Below are 14,719 nucleotides of genomic sequence, written 5' to 3' on the forward strand. Positions count from 1 at the left end.
GGCCTCTCAATTTCCAATCGAATGAGCCCTTTTTGAGTTTCTGCAACAACTCTTTCTATAAACACCTTATATGCCCCAAGGGCATAAATTACAACCCCTGCCCTGAGGGCTGTGAGGGGGTTGTCATCCTCAAAGACCTAATTCCCAGAACTTTCAACTGCGTTGAAGAAAATTGCAATCTAAAAACTTTGGTTGGGGTAATGTGAATTTGTGTTTGGGGAAATGATGGGCGTGAGAGGAGGGTTAGTTGCCCTCCAATCACTTCCGAATATTAAAAACGGCACTAGCCCTTTAAATTTCCAATCGAATGATCCCTTTTTGAAGTCTCTACGACAACGCTTTCTATAAAAACCTTATATGCCCCAGGGCATAGGCATAACTTACAACCCTTAACCTGAGGACTGTGAGGGGGTTGTCATCCTCAAAGACATAATTTTCGGACCTTTCAACTACATTGAACAAAATGGCTATCTCAAAATTTTGATCGCATGTGTTTGGGGAAATGTTGGGCGCGGGAGGTGGGTTACTTGCCCTCCAATTACTTCTGAGTATTAAAAAGGGCACTAGCCCTTTCAATTTCCAATTGAATGAGCCCTTTTTGAAGTGTCTACGGCAACGCTTTCTTACAGCCATTGAGATGAGGGCTGTGAGGGGGTTGTCATCCTCAAAAACATTATTTTCGGACTTTTCAACTACGTTGAACAAAATGTCTATCTCAAAATTTTGATTGGATGTATTTGGGGAAATGGTGGGCGTGAGAGGAGGGTTATTTGGCATCCAATCACGTTCGACTATTAAAAAGAGAACTAGCCGTTTCAATGTCCAATCGAATGATTCATTTTTGAAGTTTCTACGACAACGCTTTCTATAATAAAATAAATCTTATATACTCCAAGGGCATAACTTACAACCCTTGCCCTAAGGGCTGTGGGAGGAGTGTTGTCCTCAAAAACAATTTCTTGACTTTTTAATTGCTTCGAATAAAGTGGCTTTCTAAAATTTTGATTGGATGTGTTTGGGGAAAAGGTGGGTGTGAGAGGGGGGTTTGTTGTCCTTTAATCACTTTCGACATTTTAAAAAGGGCCCTAGCCCTTTGAATTTCCAATCGAATGAGTCCTTTTTCAAGTTTCTACAACAAAGCTTTCAATAAAAATTTATATGCCCCCAGGGCATAACTTACAACCATTACCCTGAGGGCCGTGGGGGGAGTGTGATCCTAAAAGATACAGTTTCCGAACCTTGCAACTACTTTGAATAAAAAGGTTATCCCAAAATTCTGATTGGATAAGTTTCTACGACGACGCTCTCTATAAAGAAAAACCTTATAGGCCTCCAGGGCATAACTTACAACCTTTTCCCAGAGGGCTGTGTGGGGGGGGGGGATGGTCATCCTCAAAGACCTAATTTCCAGAACTTTCAACTACGTTGAACAAAATGGCTATTCAAAATTTAGATTGGATGTGTTTGGGGAAATGGTGGGTGTGAGACAAGGGTTAGTTGCCCTCCAATTACTTCCGAGTATTAAAAAGGGCACTAGCCCTTTCAATTTCCAATTGAATGAGCCCTTTTTGAAGTGTCTGCGACAACATTTTCTTGTACCCCTTGACCTGAGGGCTGTGAGGGGGTTGTCATCCTCAAAGACATTATTTTCGGAACTTTCAACTACGTTGAACAAAATGGCTATCTCAAAATTTTGATTCAATGGGTTTGGGGAAATGGTGGGCGTGAGAGGGGGGGGGGTTATTTCGCGACCAATCACGTTTGACTATTAAAAAAAGCACTAGCCGTTTCAATTTCCAATCGAATGATTCATTTTTGAAGTTTCTACGACAACGCTTTCTATAATAAAATAAATCTTATATACTCCAAGGGCATAACTTACAACCCTTGCCCTAAGGGCTGTGGGAGGAGTGTCATCCTCAAAAACATAATTTCCTGACTTTTTAACTACTTCGAACAAAATGGCTATCTCAAAATTTTGATTGGATGTGTTTGGGGAAAAGGTGGGTGTGAGAGGGGGGTTTGTTGTCCTTTAATCACTTTCGACATTTTAAAAAGGGCCCTAGCCCTTTGAATTTCCAATCGAATGAGCCCTTTTTCAAGTTTCTACATCAAATCTTTCAATAAAAACTTATATGACCCCAGGGCATAACTTACAACCCTTCCTCTGAGGGCTGGGGGGGGGAGTGTCATCCTGAAATATATAATTTCCGAAGGCGGTGAAAAAAGGGCTAGTCGACCATTTGCAAGCCAAAAGACCCGCGAAGCAGGCTTTTTTGGCTAGTTAAGAAATAAAAAGCTGAACTGGTTAGCTCAGATCTTGAGAATACAATACGGTCTGGTTTTTTATGATTGATCATTCACAGTTTTTGTCAAATTGTCCCATTTTGCTAGGTTTCTTGTTTCTTACGTTTCGTTCTTGGTTGGATAGACTTTCATTATACGTTTTTTACTCTATCTCTGTTTCTTTGGTGTTTCAGTTTTCTTTTTATCAGCGTCTTTAATCATAGGCAGCGCAGTAGCGCTGCCTAAGTAAAGAACGATGTTGGCACAATGAATTATTATTTTTTTAATAGGCCAGGACACTTCATATCAGGTGCAGATCCAGGATTTTATTTAGGGGGGAGGCAAAATAGGTTGATCCGATGAACTTGCGTTAGGAGCAAGTTTAATTGACGCAAACTTGTGTTAATTAAGTAAACTACACTACTTTAGGCTACGTTAGGGGGGCGCACCTCCTCGCCCCTCCACTGCTTCTTATCGAAGAATTTGTCGTACAAAGTTCGAAAAGGGCTCATTCGATTGGGAATTGGAATGGCTAGTGTCCTTTTTCATAGTCGAAAGTGATTGGAAGGCAAATAACACCCCTTTCGCATTCAGCATTTCCCCAAACAAATCCTATTAAAATTTTGAGATAGCCATTTTGTTCAACGTAGTTGATTTCCTGATAGAAATTATGTTTTTGGGGAGGACACTCCCCCACAGCCCTCAGTGCAAAGGTTGCAAATTATGCCCTGGGGGCATATAAAGTTTTCTATATTTCAATTTCAATTCAATTAAAAAAAAAAATGAAACATAACACCAATAATAATAAGGATCCTGAAAGCAGACTTGTTGAGGACCATAACAACAAAAAACTGAAAATAAAGAAGGGAAAAAAAAAGAAAAAAGAAAGAGAAAAAAAGGATGAATTAAAGCTAATTGATTAAAATTTAGAGAATTATAATATCAAAGTTTAGTAACATTGTTATACAGCGTGTGAAAACTTGTGGATCGTTCGATGCTAGAGGGTATTATATTCCATTGAAGTATAGATTTATGAGAGACCTTCAGAATTATTACAAATAAAATAAGATAATAATTGGGGAGGAAGATTTTTATGGTAAGCGGAGTAAACAAGGGATAGATTTAATTTTTTAATGATTTGTTCAAAAGGGATAATACCAAAATCGGAGTACAAGTCCTGGGTGGGATATAGTCGGGGCAGCAGAAAAACTGCTTTGATGGCGCGGTTTTGGGCAGATTTTAATTAATTGGTAATTGAAGGATAAGTGTTGCCCCAAACAGATCCGCAGTAAGGTAAATAAAAGGTAAATAAAAGAGTAAATAACAATGATATCAGGAGGAAGAAAATTATTCACACGATTAATCATACTTACCTGTCGCAAGATTATGGCTCTGCTGTAGGAAACATGTGTTGCAAATGATAGGGAGGAGTCTATGTGGACACCAAGAAACTTGGCAACTTCGACCTGCGGGAGGAGATTGGTGGAATATTTTAGGCCAAGTGCTTGCTGAGCTTCATTTTTTTGTAAGGGGATCGAAATAATACAACCTGACTTTTCTTGCTGTTAATGGTCATGCAGTTAACGAGACACCACTCCTGTATTCTATTCAGAAGGATTTGAGCAGAGGTGACGAGGGATGGTAAATTAGGGCCGGTGATGAAAAAGTTGCTATCGTCAGCAAAAAGTTCTGGGTGCACTGATGGACCCAGGTCTGTAACCAAATCATTAATATAAAGGAGAAAAAGTATTGGACCAAGAAAAGAGAAAGCTTGTTCGTTGAAACTTCAAAAAGGGCTCATTCGATTGGAAATTGAAAGAGTTAGTGCCCTTTTAATAGTCGAAAGTGATTGGAAGGCAACTAACCCCCTCTCACGCCCACCTTTTCCCCAAACACATCTAATCAAATTTTTGAGATAGCCATTTGTTCAAAGTAGTTGAAAGTTCTGGAAATTAACCTAAGCTTCAGGGCAAAGATTGTAAGTTATGTCCGGGGGGCATGTAAGGTTTTCATAGAAAGCGTTGTCGTAGAAACTTCAAAAAGGGCTCATTCGATTGGAAATTGAAAGGGATAGTGCCCTTTTTAATAGTCGAAAGTGATTGGAGGGCAACTTACCCCCCTCTCATGCCCACCATTTACCCAAACACATCCAATCAAAGTTTTGAGATAGCCACTTTGTTCAACGTAGTTGAAAGTTCTGGAAATTGGGTGTTTGAGGATGATAACCTCCTCAGAGCCCTCAGGGCAATGATTATAAGTTATTCCCTGGGGGCATATAAGGTTTTTATTGAAAGCCTTGTCATAGAAACTTTAAAAAGGACTCGTTGGATTGGAAATTAAAAGGGATAGTGCCCTTTTTAATAGTCGAAAGTGATTTGAGGGCAACCAACCCCCCTCTCACGCCCACCTTTTCCGCAAACACATCCAATCAACATTTTTAGATAGTTTTGAAATCAGTATATTCTCATATTTTTAGAGTACCACAAATCAGTATCAATAAATAAATGAAACAAAAAACAAACAGAAATTAAAATAAGTCAAACTCAAAACGAGCAAACACTAATCTGAATAGGGTTCTAAACCCTATGATTTCTAAAAGCCAGAATATAATTTGTACTTTACTGAATTTTTTTTTTAATGTTTTCACTTTAATAACTTTAAGAGATAAAAAATTAATTAGGGTTTTAAAGAATAAATATCAGCATATGCTTATGAAACTGACAATGCACATTTTTTCAGTAAATTCCAATCGAATGAGCCCTTTTTCAAGTTTCTACATCAAAGCTTTCAATAAAAACTTATATGCCCCGAGGGCATCACTTACAACTCTTATCCTGCGGGCGGGGGGGGGGGAGTGTCATCCTGAAAGATATAATTTCCGAACCTTTCAACTACTTTGAATAAAATGGTTATCTCAAAATTCGGATTGGATGTGTTTGGATAAATGGTGGGTATGGAAGCGGTATTAGCTGCCTTCCAATCACTTTCAACTATTAAAATGGGCACTAGCCATTTCAATTTCCAATCAAATGAGCCCTTTTTGAAGTTTCTACGACAACGCTTTCTATAAAGAAAAACCTTATTTGACTCAAGGGCCAAACTTACAACCTTTGCCCAGAGGGCTCTGGGGGGTTGTCATCCTCAAAGACCTAATTTCTGGAACTTTCAACTACGTTGAACAAAATGGCTATCTCAAAGTTTAGATTGGATGTGTTTGGGGAAAAGGTGGGCTTGAGAAGGGGATGTTAATTGTCCTTCAATTATTTCCAACTATTAAAAATAGCACTAGCCCTTTGCAATTTCCAATCGAACGGGCCTTTTTTGAAGTTTCTACGACAACACTTTCTATAAAAACCTTATATGCCCCCCGGGCATAGCTTACAACCCTTGCCCTGAAGGATTGGGGGAGTGTCCTCCTCAAAAACTTAATTTCTATTTGGAAATCACCTACGCTGAACAAAATCGTTATCTCAAAATTTTTGATTGGATGTGTTTGCGGAAATGGTGGGTGGAAGGCCTGTTAGTTGCCCTCCAAATACATTTGACTATTAAAAAGGGCACAAATCACTCCCATTTCCAATTAAATGAGCCCTTTTCGAAATTTTTATAACAACTACTTCGATACGAAGTGCCCTGGTCTAGGACCAAGAACCGAAAAAAAAATAATACATTGTGTTCACATCGTTCTTTACTTAGGCAGTGCTATTGCGCTGCCTATGATTGCCCAAAGTTTTTTAGACCTTCAATGTGTAGTCTATATCTAAAATTATCATACATATGAACATTTACCAGTCAAGATATCCATGAATTAAAAAAAAGCAAACAAAGAAAAAATGAAAAAGGAGTTCAAACAGAAAGGATTTCAAGCCTAGATCCCTCCAGTAGTTCCTCCCGTTTCGTACTACATTCGTTATTTTAGTGAGAAAAATAAAAATATATTGGATCCGAATTAATGAAGGTTGAATTATTATCTACCTGTGAATGTGTGAATTAAGATTTTATTTGTGATTTGTTATTATATGGCTCCTAGCAGGGTATTATAGTGTTTTCTGTGACGAAGAGCTTATTCTCTGTAATTGTTAATGATTTCTGTTATAGAGGAAGAGGCATGAGAGACTACAGTTTCTTTTGTGTTTTTATTTTCGGCGGAGGACATAGAGAGGGCTATATCTTTGCCTGAGATCAACATTTGGCAATGCATAGTCGGGTTTGCAAAGTCTTTGCCTCTAGACTAGAGGAATATTTTTCCCTGGGGAATTAGTCCCAAAAGATCTAATGCCCGAAGAATATTGTTTTGAAGTGTCATCAATGGAGGACTTAGTCAACTACATCTGTTAAAAGTTGAAAGGTTCTAGGAAATGTATAGAGGGATGTTTCACAAAATCAAAAGACAACTTTTCCATTCGGGTCGTTATTAGTGTTTATCAGCATTATCTCAGGAACAGCTAAAGCCTCTAAATTGAAACTTTCATGGCATGTTGAGGGTTTGTTGAACTAAATCGAAAGAGACTATCTGTAATATCTCAGGAACGACGAAGTGTATTAAGTTGAAACTTTCAGGGCACATTGGACTAAGTCAAAGACACTAGGGTATGTTGAGGAAGATTTTGAACTAAATTAAAAGAAACTTATGTTCTCAAAGTGACATATCTGCAATATCTCAGGAATGGCTAGGGATAAGCCTAAGCTTCATTGCCGAAAACAATTTCTATTTCGAACAGTCTGGTTTTATTTGGACTCTCAGTAATTTCGATTTTAAAACTTTACAAAAAAGGAAATTTTTAAAATATAGCTTGTTTTCAGTAAAGCGCAAATGACGCAACTGTTCTTCAGAAGGCTAAGGGGATATCAACCTTGCTGCTGTTTGTGGTCATTTCTGTTAGTATTACGTTTGACTGGACTATTGATTCTGTTCGTTGTAACTTCTGTTCCTTTCAATTCTCATTTATTTATTAATAAATGATTACTGTTCATTTTAAGTATGGGTTATTATTTCTGCTCCTCTTTGGTTGAATGTAGGTCTTTAATTTCCTTTGAAAACTTCTTGTTTTGAAAAAGTGTTTTTCATTAACTAATAACAAGAATGATTGCACAGAAAATTGCTATTAATAATTTTTTTGGTGAGGGGGGGTGCTACCAGGAGCTTTATTCTTGGTGCTTTTAAATGATCAATCAATCAATCATCAATCATTTTATTAATACTAAACTGTATTACAAACATAAAGAAAAATTATTTGGCCCAAGAAGCTTGGCTTGTTGTGGGCCTAAAATGATAATGATAATATTTGTCATTTCTTATTTATATACTTGTATAAAAAGTGTATTTAAATATCCGGGAATCCTGTGATTGAGGTCACAATGGCTTCACTCCTGCAGAAGATCAAAGTCACGTAAAATTCTCATCCATATGAACAACAATATTTTCTCCGTCACCCGAAATAATGTAGTAAAAAATGTTATTAAGGACTTATTGAACAAAACTACTATTGATTGAAAATTTTGACCGAATATTTCAATTTCGTCGAAAGTTTTTATTACAATTCAACATATTAATCGTCAAGCAGGAAAACTAAAAAAAAGCGAAGCGCTACCTATCAATTTACAATTATTGGTATATACAACTTAATAGCAAGAAATCGGGGGTTTATGCGGGAGTTACCCACTTCATATCTTAGTCCTGAGCAAAACTTGAGAAACGATTAGAAATCAAACCAAACAAAGTTTTTTTCAACTGAAAGTAAGGAGCAATTAAACCTTTGAATGTTTTTCTTAGCTTCTAGAACTTGAATTAATCTTTTGTTATGCCTATGCTGCTTTTATATCTCAAAATAGTGCTCACGCTTCAATGGCTGCAAGAAACCGTTTCAGTGTGAACGTGTTTACGATTTTCCTGCATCTACTATACATGGGCCGTTTTGCGTAAAAAAAAAATCGTATCGATTTGAACCAAGCGTAGGTCTAACAATCCCTGTGGTCTATATCCTGATGAAAAGAAATCATTACCCCCTCTCCCGGGTAGAATACATTTTCTTTTTTATGTCTACTTCATACTGATGCAGATAAACGTTTCCAAATTGTTTGTTCTTGGGGGGGGGGGTGCCTGGGTACAAGTTCTGGAAAATGTAGGGGGAGGGGACAAGAATTTTTTTCGTTTTTTAATGAAGATACAAATAAAGTGTATTTTCCAAATATGTGTGGGAACAATAAAATCTAGGGGGAGCAATTGCCCTCCATCCCAATTGACAAGACCCTCTTTTCACTTTACCGCCGATTATTTAATTGTTGATCCGATTCAATAATTGTAATTTAGACAGATAGTTCACTCTTGTTTTTCAGAAAAACAGTCCCTGAGTTAGGCATGGACCAAGGAAAGGTCTTCTGAACATGGTTCCCGTCGAAATCTTGGAATTTTTACATTTTCGTAATTTATTGTCATAAACATGCTCTGTTATCTTTGTGAAATACGACTCCACGTGGGAAACTGCCCAGGGTTTACCTTTAATGGGTTGTTTCTTCGGAAGTGTTCTTCTTTTTTCCCAACGTGTATGATTAAGTGAATTTGGCATTTATTTTCAGCTTGAATACTTCCTGAGTTTTGTTACGTCTGTTTTAAATCATCATGTCTTTTTAACGGGTACTTTGCCTTGACTGTTTTGACATTGAACGATGCTTACTTTCACCCGAGTTGGGCAAGTCGCTATCATTATGTACGAGTCTGTTGACTTGTAAACCGTAATTTACTTTCACCTTCTATATCTTGGCTAGTGTGTTCGTTGCTGTTGACGTTGTGATAAAATGAAAATCATTTTTTTGATAGCTATTACAGCATGTGTGTCGGGTCAAAACGGTTTAAATTTATTTTTTAATAAAGCTCGTGATACCTTAGTGAATTCAACGCGAAATATATTTAACAGAAGTATTAAAGTTGATGGTTTTGTTCCGGTCAGAACTACGTTTCCAAAAGCTGTGAATAGAAGTCCAATTTTCGAACTGGTGAATTTTAGCAAGAAAAATGATGAAAAAGATGATAAGGGCAATAAAACTCTGCAGAATCGACAAACTTTCTTAGACGTTGGTGATGTGATTGCTTATGGGAATTTTAGAGCTTGTACAACACCCAGTGGACAAAATGGGAAGTGTAGTGACCTTGCCGCATGCCCTGTTTTACTCTTGGATTTAACAAGTCTTAGAAAATCAATATGTTTCCAGAATCTCTTTACTCCAGGAGTTTGCTGCCCAGTAGACGAATCTGAGCCGTAAGTGATAAATGTTCAATTCGGAAAAAAATTCAAGTTACTTTTCCACGGGAGGTAAAACGTTCAAAGTAACACACTGGAAAAATTTGAGTTTCTACCAACTTTCATCTTTTCTTATTGACGAAAATTATTCAAAAAGGGAAAGAATGTTTTGTGATTTCTGAGAAGTTCACTTAAAGCGAAAAAATAAACAATATTCGTAGCTAAGGCCCTGAAAATAAAATTTCCTTTTAACTAATGTTCAAAACATTTCATGTATTCTATTTCGTCAGCATTTTTAAGTCAGAGAAACATACAAGAGTCTCGGCCTAGTCATTCAATTAAATCAAATTAGTGATTAAACCATGTTGGATAAATAAGATTTGTCTTTTTCATGCTAACAAATGTGAAAATATATTAAAATGTATTTGCGCCTTTCCTACTTTGACAAATGTCAGATTAATCATTTTTCAGTTCTGCTGAATTTGTTCTATAATATTGATCCGGCCGGTTCACGAAAACTTTTCTAAAATTATCTCATTTCAAACGCTTATTTATTTTTCATCCTATTTTGATTAACTTATTTTGATTAAATTACGAATAAAAATTCGTCGACTGAACTTGTGATTTCCCATATTATATCTCGATCCAAGTCTTTTTGAGTAGGATTGTGTGAAACGAAGAAGTATAATAATAAACAATTCCGCATCAGCCTTGATGTTGTTATGCCAAAGAGAAATTATGAAAAAAAAGTTGCTTGTAGCAAAAAGAAAAAAAGTAAAATAATAAAAAAAAAATAAATCGTACGTAGATCTAGATATCTGAAAAATTTACAAACAACTGAATTTGCTGAAAGACTATGAAAGACAAGCCTCCTTTTGAAGGCTACTGTTTCAAATCAGTTATTGTCACTCCAAAGGCGTTATGCGACCTGCTAAAAAAAAAAAATTGATTTACGTCCCATCTCGCTAATATGTCGTTTTATTATATATTATTTGGCTATCAAATTGTATAGAAGTCTCTTTTTTTTAAATATGTTAAATCCTTTTTTCTTGCTCATGGAAATGGTTAGCTAATGAAGGTTCTGATAACAAAATTGTTTTTGTCATATCTTGGATGCCTAAGAAAAGCCTTCCATGGACAAGCAACTGACGGTTAGTAACAGCAGAAGTACCGAAATTACTTTTAAGCTTCTCCTGCTTGATCTTGCAGCAGGAGGACCAGGCGTTCTCCGCCTCACCTGGCATCTGAAATTCAGATGCTACTCAGGGTCAGGGTTGCCACCCTGACCTGGAAGAATTTACTAAATCGGAGAGAAAAAATTTACTAGATCGCATCTGTTTTTACTAAATGCTAAAAAAAAAAATTTTCCGACTGCAGCTACGCCGTACGCCCATCATCAAGCATCGATTTTTACTATAGGAAAATAATCAATACGATTTTCACAATCTTTTTTCTTTTTTTCTTCTTTTTTTCTCTTTTCCTTTTTCTTTCGTTTTCATAGTATGATTGAAGATTCCGGAAACAAGTTCAAAAATCCTTTTTTTGGATATATATATATATATATATATATATATATATATATATATATATATATATATATATATATATATATATATATATATATATATATATATATATATGTATATATATATATGTATATATATATATATATATGTATATATATATATATATATATATATATATATATATATATATATATATATATATATATATATATATATATATATATATATATATATATATATATATATATATATATATATATATATATATATATATATATATATATATATATATATATATATATATATATATATATATATATATATATATATATATATATATATATATATATATATATATATATATATATATATATATATATATATATATATATATATATATATATATATATATATATATATATATATATATATATATATCAACCATCAACCATCAAGCATCGATTTTTACTATAGGAGGATAATCAATACGATTTTCACAATCTTTTTTCTTCTTTTTTGCTCTTTTCCTTTTTCTTTCGTTTTCATAGTATGATTAAAGATATATATATATATATATATATATATATATATATATATATATATATATATATATATATATATATATATATATATATATATATATATATATATATATATATATATATATATATATATATATATATAATGTTACATTTCTACTTACTTTTAATTTCTCTCAGCAGGCTTCTTTTTACTCAATAAAATTTTCAAACTGAGGAGATTCACCTTTTGTTTGGTTCCAATAGATTCCCAATCATCACAAATCTAAGTGTCATTATAGCTTCATTTTTAGTTGGTAAGATTTGATACACAGAAAGCTGATTTTGTCGACCTTTAGACGCCGGAAGTGAAGGGTCTGTTTATGAAAATAGGTGACTGCTTGTTTGTCTCTGAGACAGAGAAACAAAATTGTAATTTGTAAAACAGACAAGCAAAAATGTAAATTATCATATGTGTTAGGTAATTTTTATCCCTGATTTCCTGGCAAATAAAAAAAAAGTTTTGTTTACTGTAAATCATGACTCTTTACTAGTTTCTACTTGATTTCGGGAAATTTACTAGATCCTCTAAATTTCCTAGATTTTTTTTACTAGATACAGTAAAATCCAACTGACGGTGGCAACCCTGCTCAGGGTATTTGTTTGTCGCTCTGCTGTAAAATGTAGCTTGTTTAGCATAACGTCTTTTGAGTTACCGAAGCCGAAATATGTTTTTCTTTCTTTCTTTTTATCTCTGTCCACTGTTGAAAACGGAAAATATCTTTTTACATCTTGACAAGTACTATTATTATGAATGACTGAACGAAATGTATTAATCGACTGGACCAGCAAAAAGTATATTATCAGCAAATTTGAAGCTATGCCATTTGGGTGGATGTGGACGTATAGGGACTAGTATTGGGAACCTTTACTTAGTCAATATGACAGTATTGGAAATTCTTATTACTGGCTGGGAATATGGGGATAACATTATTGTCATGGAAAAAACCGTTTCGTAATATCGGAAGACCTGAAAAGGTCATCCTGTGCTAGTGATTTATCCAAAACCTTAGTAATCACTGCAGCATTCATGTCATACTTTATATCCATTTTCCTAGAGGGGGGGGGGGGTAATAGCTTTTATTTAGGGCCTAGATAGTGATAAATCGATTGACTGATGTGGAATTGACATTCTTCGATATTTTGACCCTTTTCGCGCTTTTTTGTAGCACAAAGTGACAGAACATGCCATTTTTCTGTTGTTTTTCCAAATAAGGGATTCAAAACCTCTTGTTTTGAATCCCTTTGAGTTTTACACCAAGGTAAATTGATTGGCCATTTTGGCATTTCCATTGTTTGGCATTTCGATCCTCTTCGGGCAAAGATTGATGTTTTGTGGGACAAAATGGAAGAAAACGCCACTTTGCTCTGGCACGATCTATTTTATTACATAAAAAGGCATTATGTGTCGTAATGTCTTGTCAAATGTGCCCTCTTCCAGCATTCTGCGACCGCCAGTTCGATACGATCATCCCTAATGAGAAACCGATTGTCCCGGTTTTCATTCATTCTTTGATAGTAATTTCTGGTCGTTTTGAGTTTCAATTATAATAGGACTTATGTCGGCTGGCCTTGAAGTTTAATATGGCTATTTACTTTTCTTTGAAGAACTTTTTTTTCAGAATTTTTGTTTTAAATTTATTTCTGTCTGTTTTTTATTGCCGAAGTTTTATTATTGGTTAATATTGTGGATATTTCTCCAGTTTCTCTCGTCCTAGCACAGTTGATAGCCGTCCTAGCCGAGTGGATTGGTGCGCCGGATTTAGAACTCTTTGTCTGAGAGGGCGAGGGTTCCAATCCTAGTGTATCCAATTATTTGCTTTGGAACGGGTGTCGGTGGCGTGACTCTGTAAGCTCAGCCAGAGTCGACTCAGCTCTAAATGGGTACCTGGAGATATCTGGGGAAGGTAAACAGGAAGAGTTTCCAGAAGTATACGATTGTTGGTCCCCAGCCCTCCATTGCACTTTTTGGCTGGATCGCCGTGAAACAGAGATTAGCACTACCGATAAAGATTCTAAAGTCAAATGCTGGATTCTTTTCTTTTATTTATTTACGTTTTTTTTTCTTTTGCATAAGAATTGAAATATCTGATTCTAATTTGTTTTATCTGATTAGTTTCTTCTGAATCATTTTAAAATTTTCCGCCTCAACATCCCCTGAAAGCTTCAACTAAATGCCATTAGCCATTCCTGAGGTATTGCTGATACGCCCTTTTGACAACAGGGATGCACATAGTGTCTTTTCATGTAGTTCAACATCCCCCTCGGCACTGGGATGCACATATTGTCTTTAACTTCAATATCCACCTCAACATTCTCTGAATCTTTGAACTTGATACCCTTTCTTAATTGTTCTTGAAATATTGCAGAATAACACTTGCAAGTATTCGCAAGTAGTCATATTCGCAGTCATACCGCTGATTTTGAATTAAAATCAAGTAATTGCGGACATCAAGCCATATGCTAATTGTAGAAAAAGTCAAGACAGATAGTCCGAGTGAGTGGGATAGCAAATCTGGCATAAGCCCTTTTTAGGATTGATAAACTGGATGCAAATAGTGCGCTCTGATTTAGTTTAACATCCCCCTCAACATTTCCTGAAGTTTTGCCTAATAACCCTTAGCCTTTTCTGACACACCCAGGATCAAACTGCCCCCTCCCTTTCCCAATGGTAAATTCTCTTTGTAAACAATGGGCAAATTCATAATTTACAACCCTTTTAATGGGGCTGAGGAGGCGTGGCATGTCCAGAGACATAGCTATTAGACCTTTTGACTATTTTGAACAAAGTGGCTATTTTAGGATTTTGATCAGTCCGTAGAGATGGGGGCATCTAAAAGTATCAGGGGGGTCCTTTTGTCCTCCAAGAACTTCAAAATGCCCTGAAAGTTTCCATTTAATACCTCATCCGTCCCAAAGATATTGCTGATGCGCCCTTTTGACAACAATCGTGCATATACTGTTTAATGATTTTGTTCAACATCCTCCTCAACATTTATTGAAAGCAGCCGCAAGTGGAAGTTGTCGCAGTCGCAGTTGCATGTAGTTACAGTTGCTGTCGCAAGTAGTTGCATTTGCAGCCTAAGTACTA

At 35.5% G+C, this 14,719-nt stretch overlaps 1 protein-coding gene across 1 annotated transcript in view; it reads left to right on the forward strand.

The window, feature by feature from the left end:
• Positions 1-9,017: 9,017 nt before the first annotated feature.
• LOC148952113 (proclotting enzyme-like) overlaps positions 9,018-14,719 on the forward strand; it is a 57,998-nt gene continuing 52,296 nt past the window's right edge. Inside the window, exon 1 of the mRNA XM_089089556.1 lies at positions 9,018-9,542. Coding sequence (XP_088945682.1) covers positions 9,082-9,542 — 461 coding nt within the window. The 5' untranslated portion in view covers positions 9,018-9,081. The remainder of the gene's footprint in view (positions 9,543-14,719) is intronic.

The sequence above is a fragment of the Artemia sp. Qi Xiang Cuo genome, chromosome 5 (assembly GCF_049724085.1).
Source record: "Artemia sp. Qi Xiang Cuo chromosome 5, ASM4972408v1, whole genome shotgun sequence".
NCBI classification, from domain to species: Eukaryota; Metazoa; Arthropoda; class Branchiopoda; order Anostraca; family Artemiidae; genus Artemia; species Artemia sp. Qi Xiang Cuo.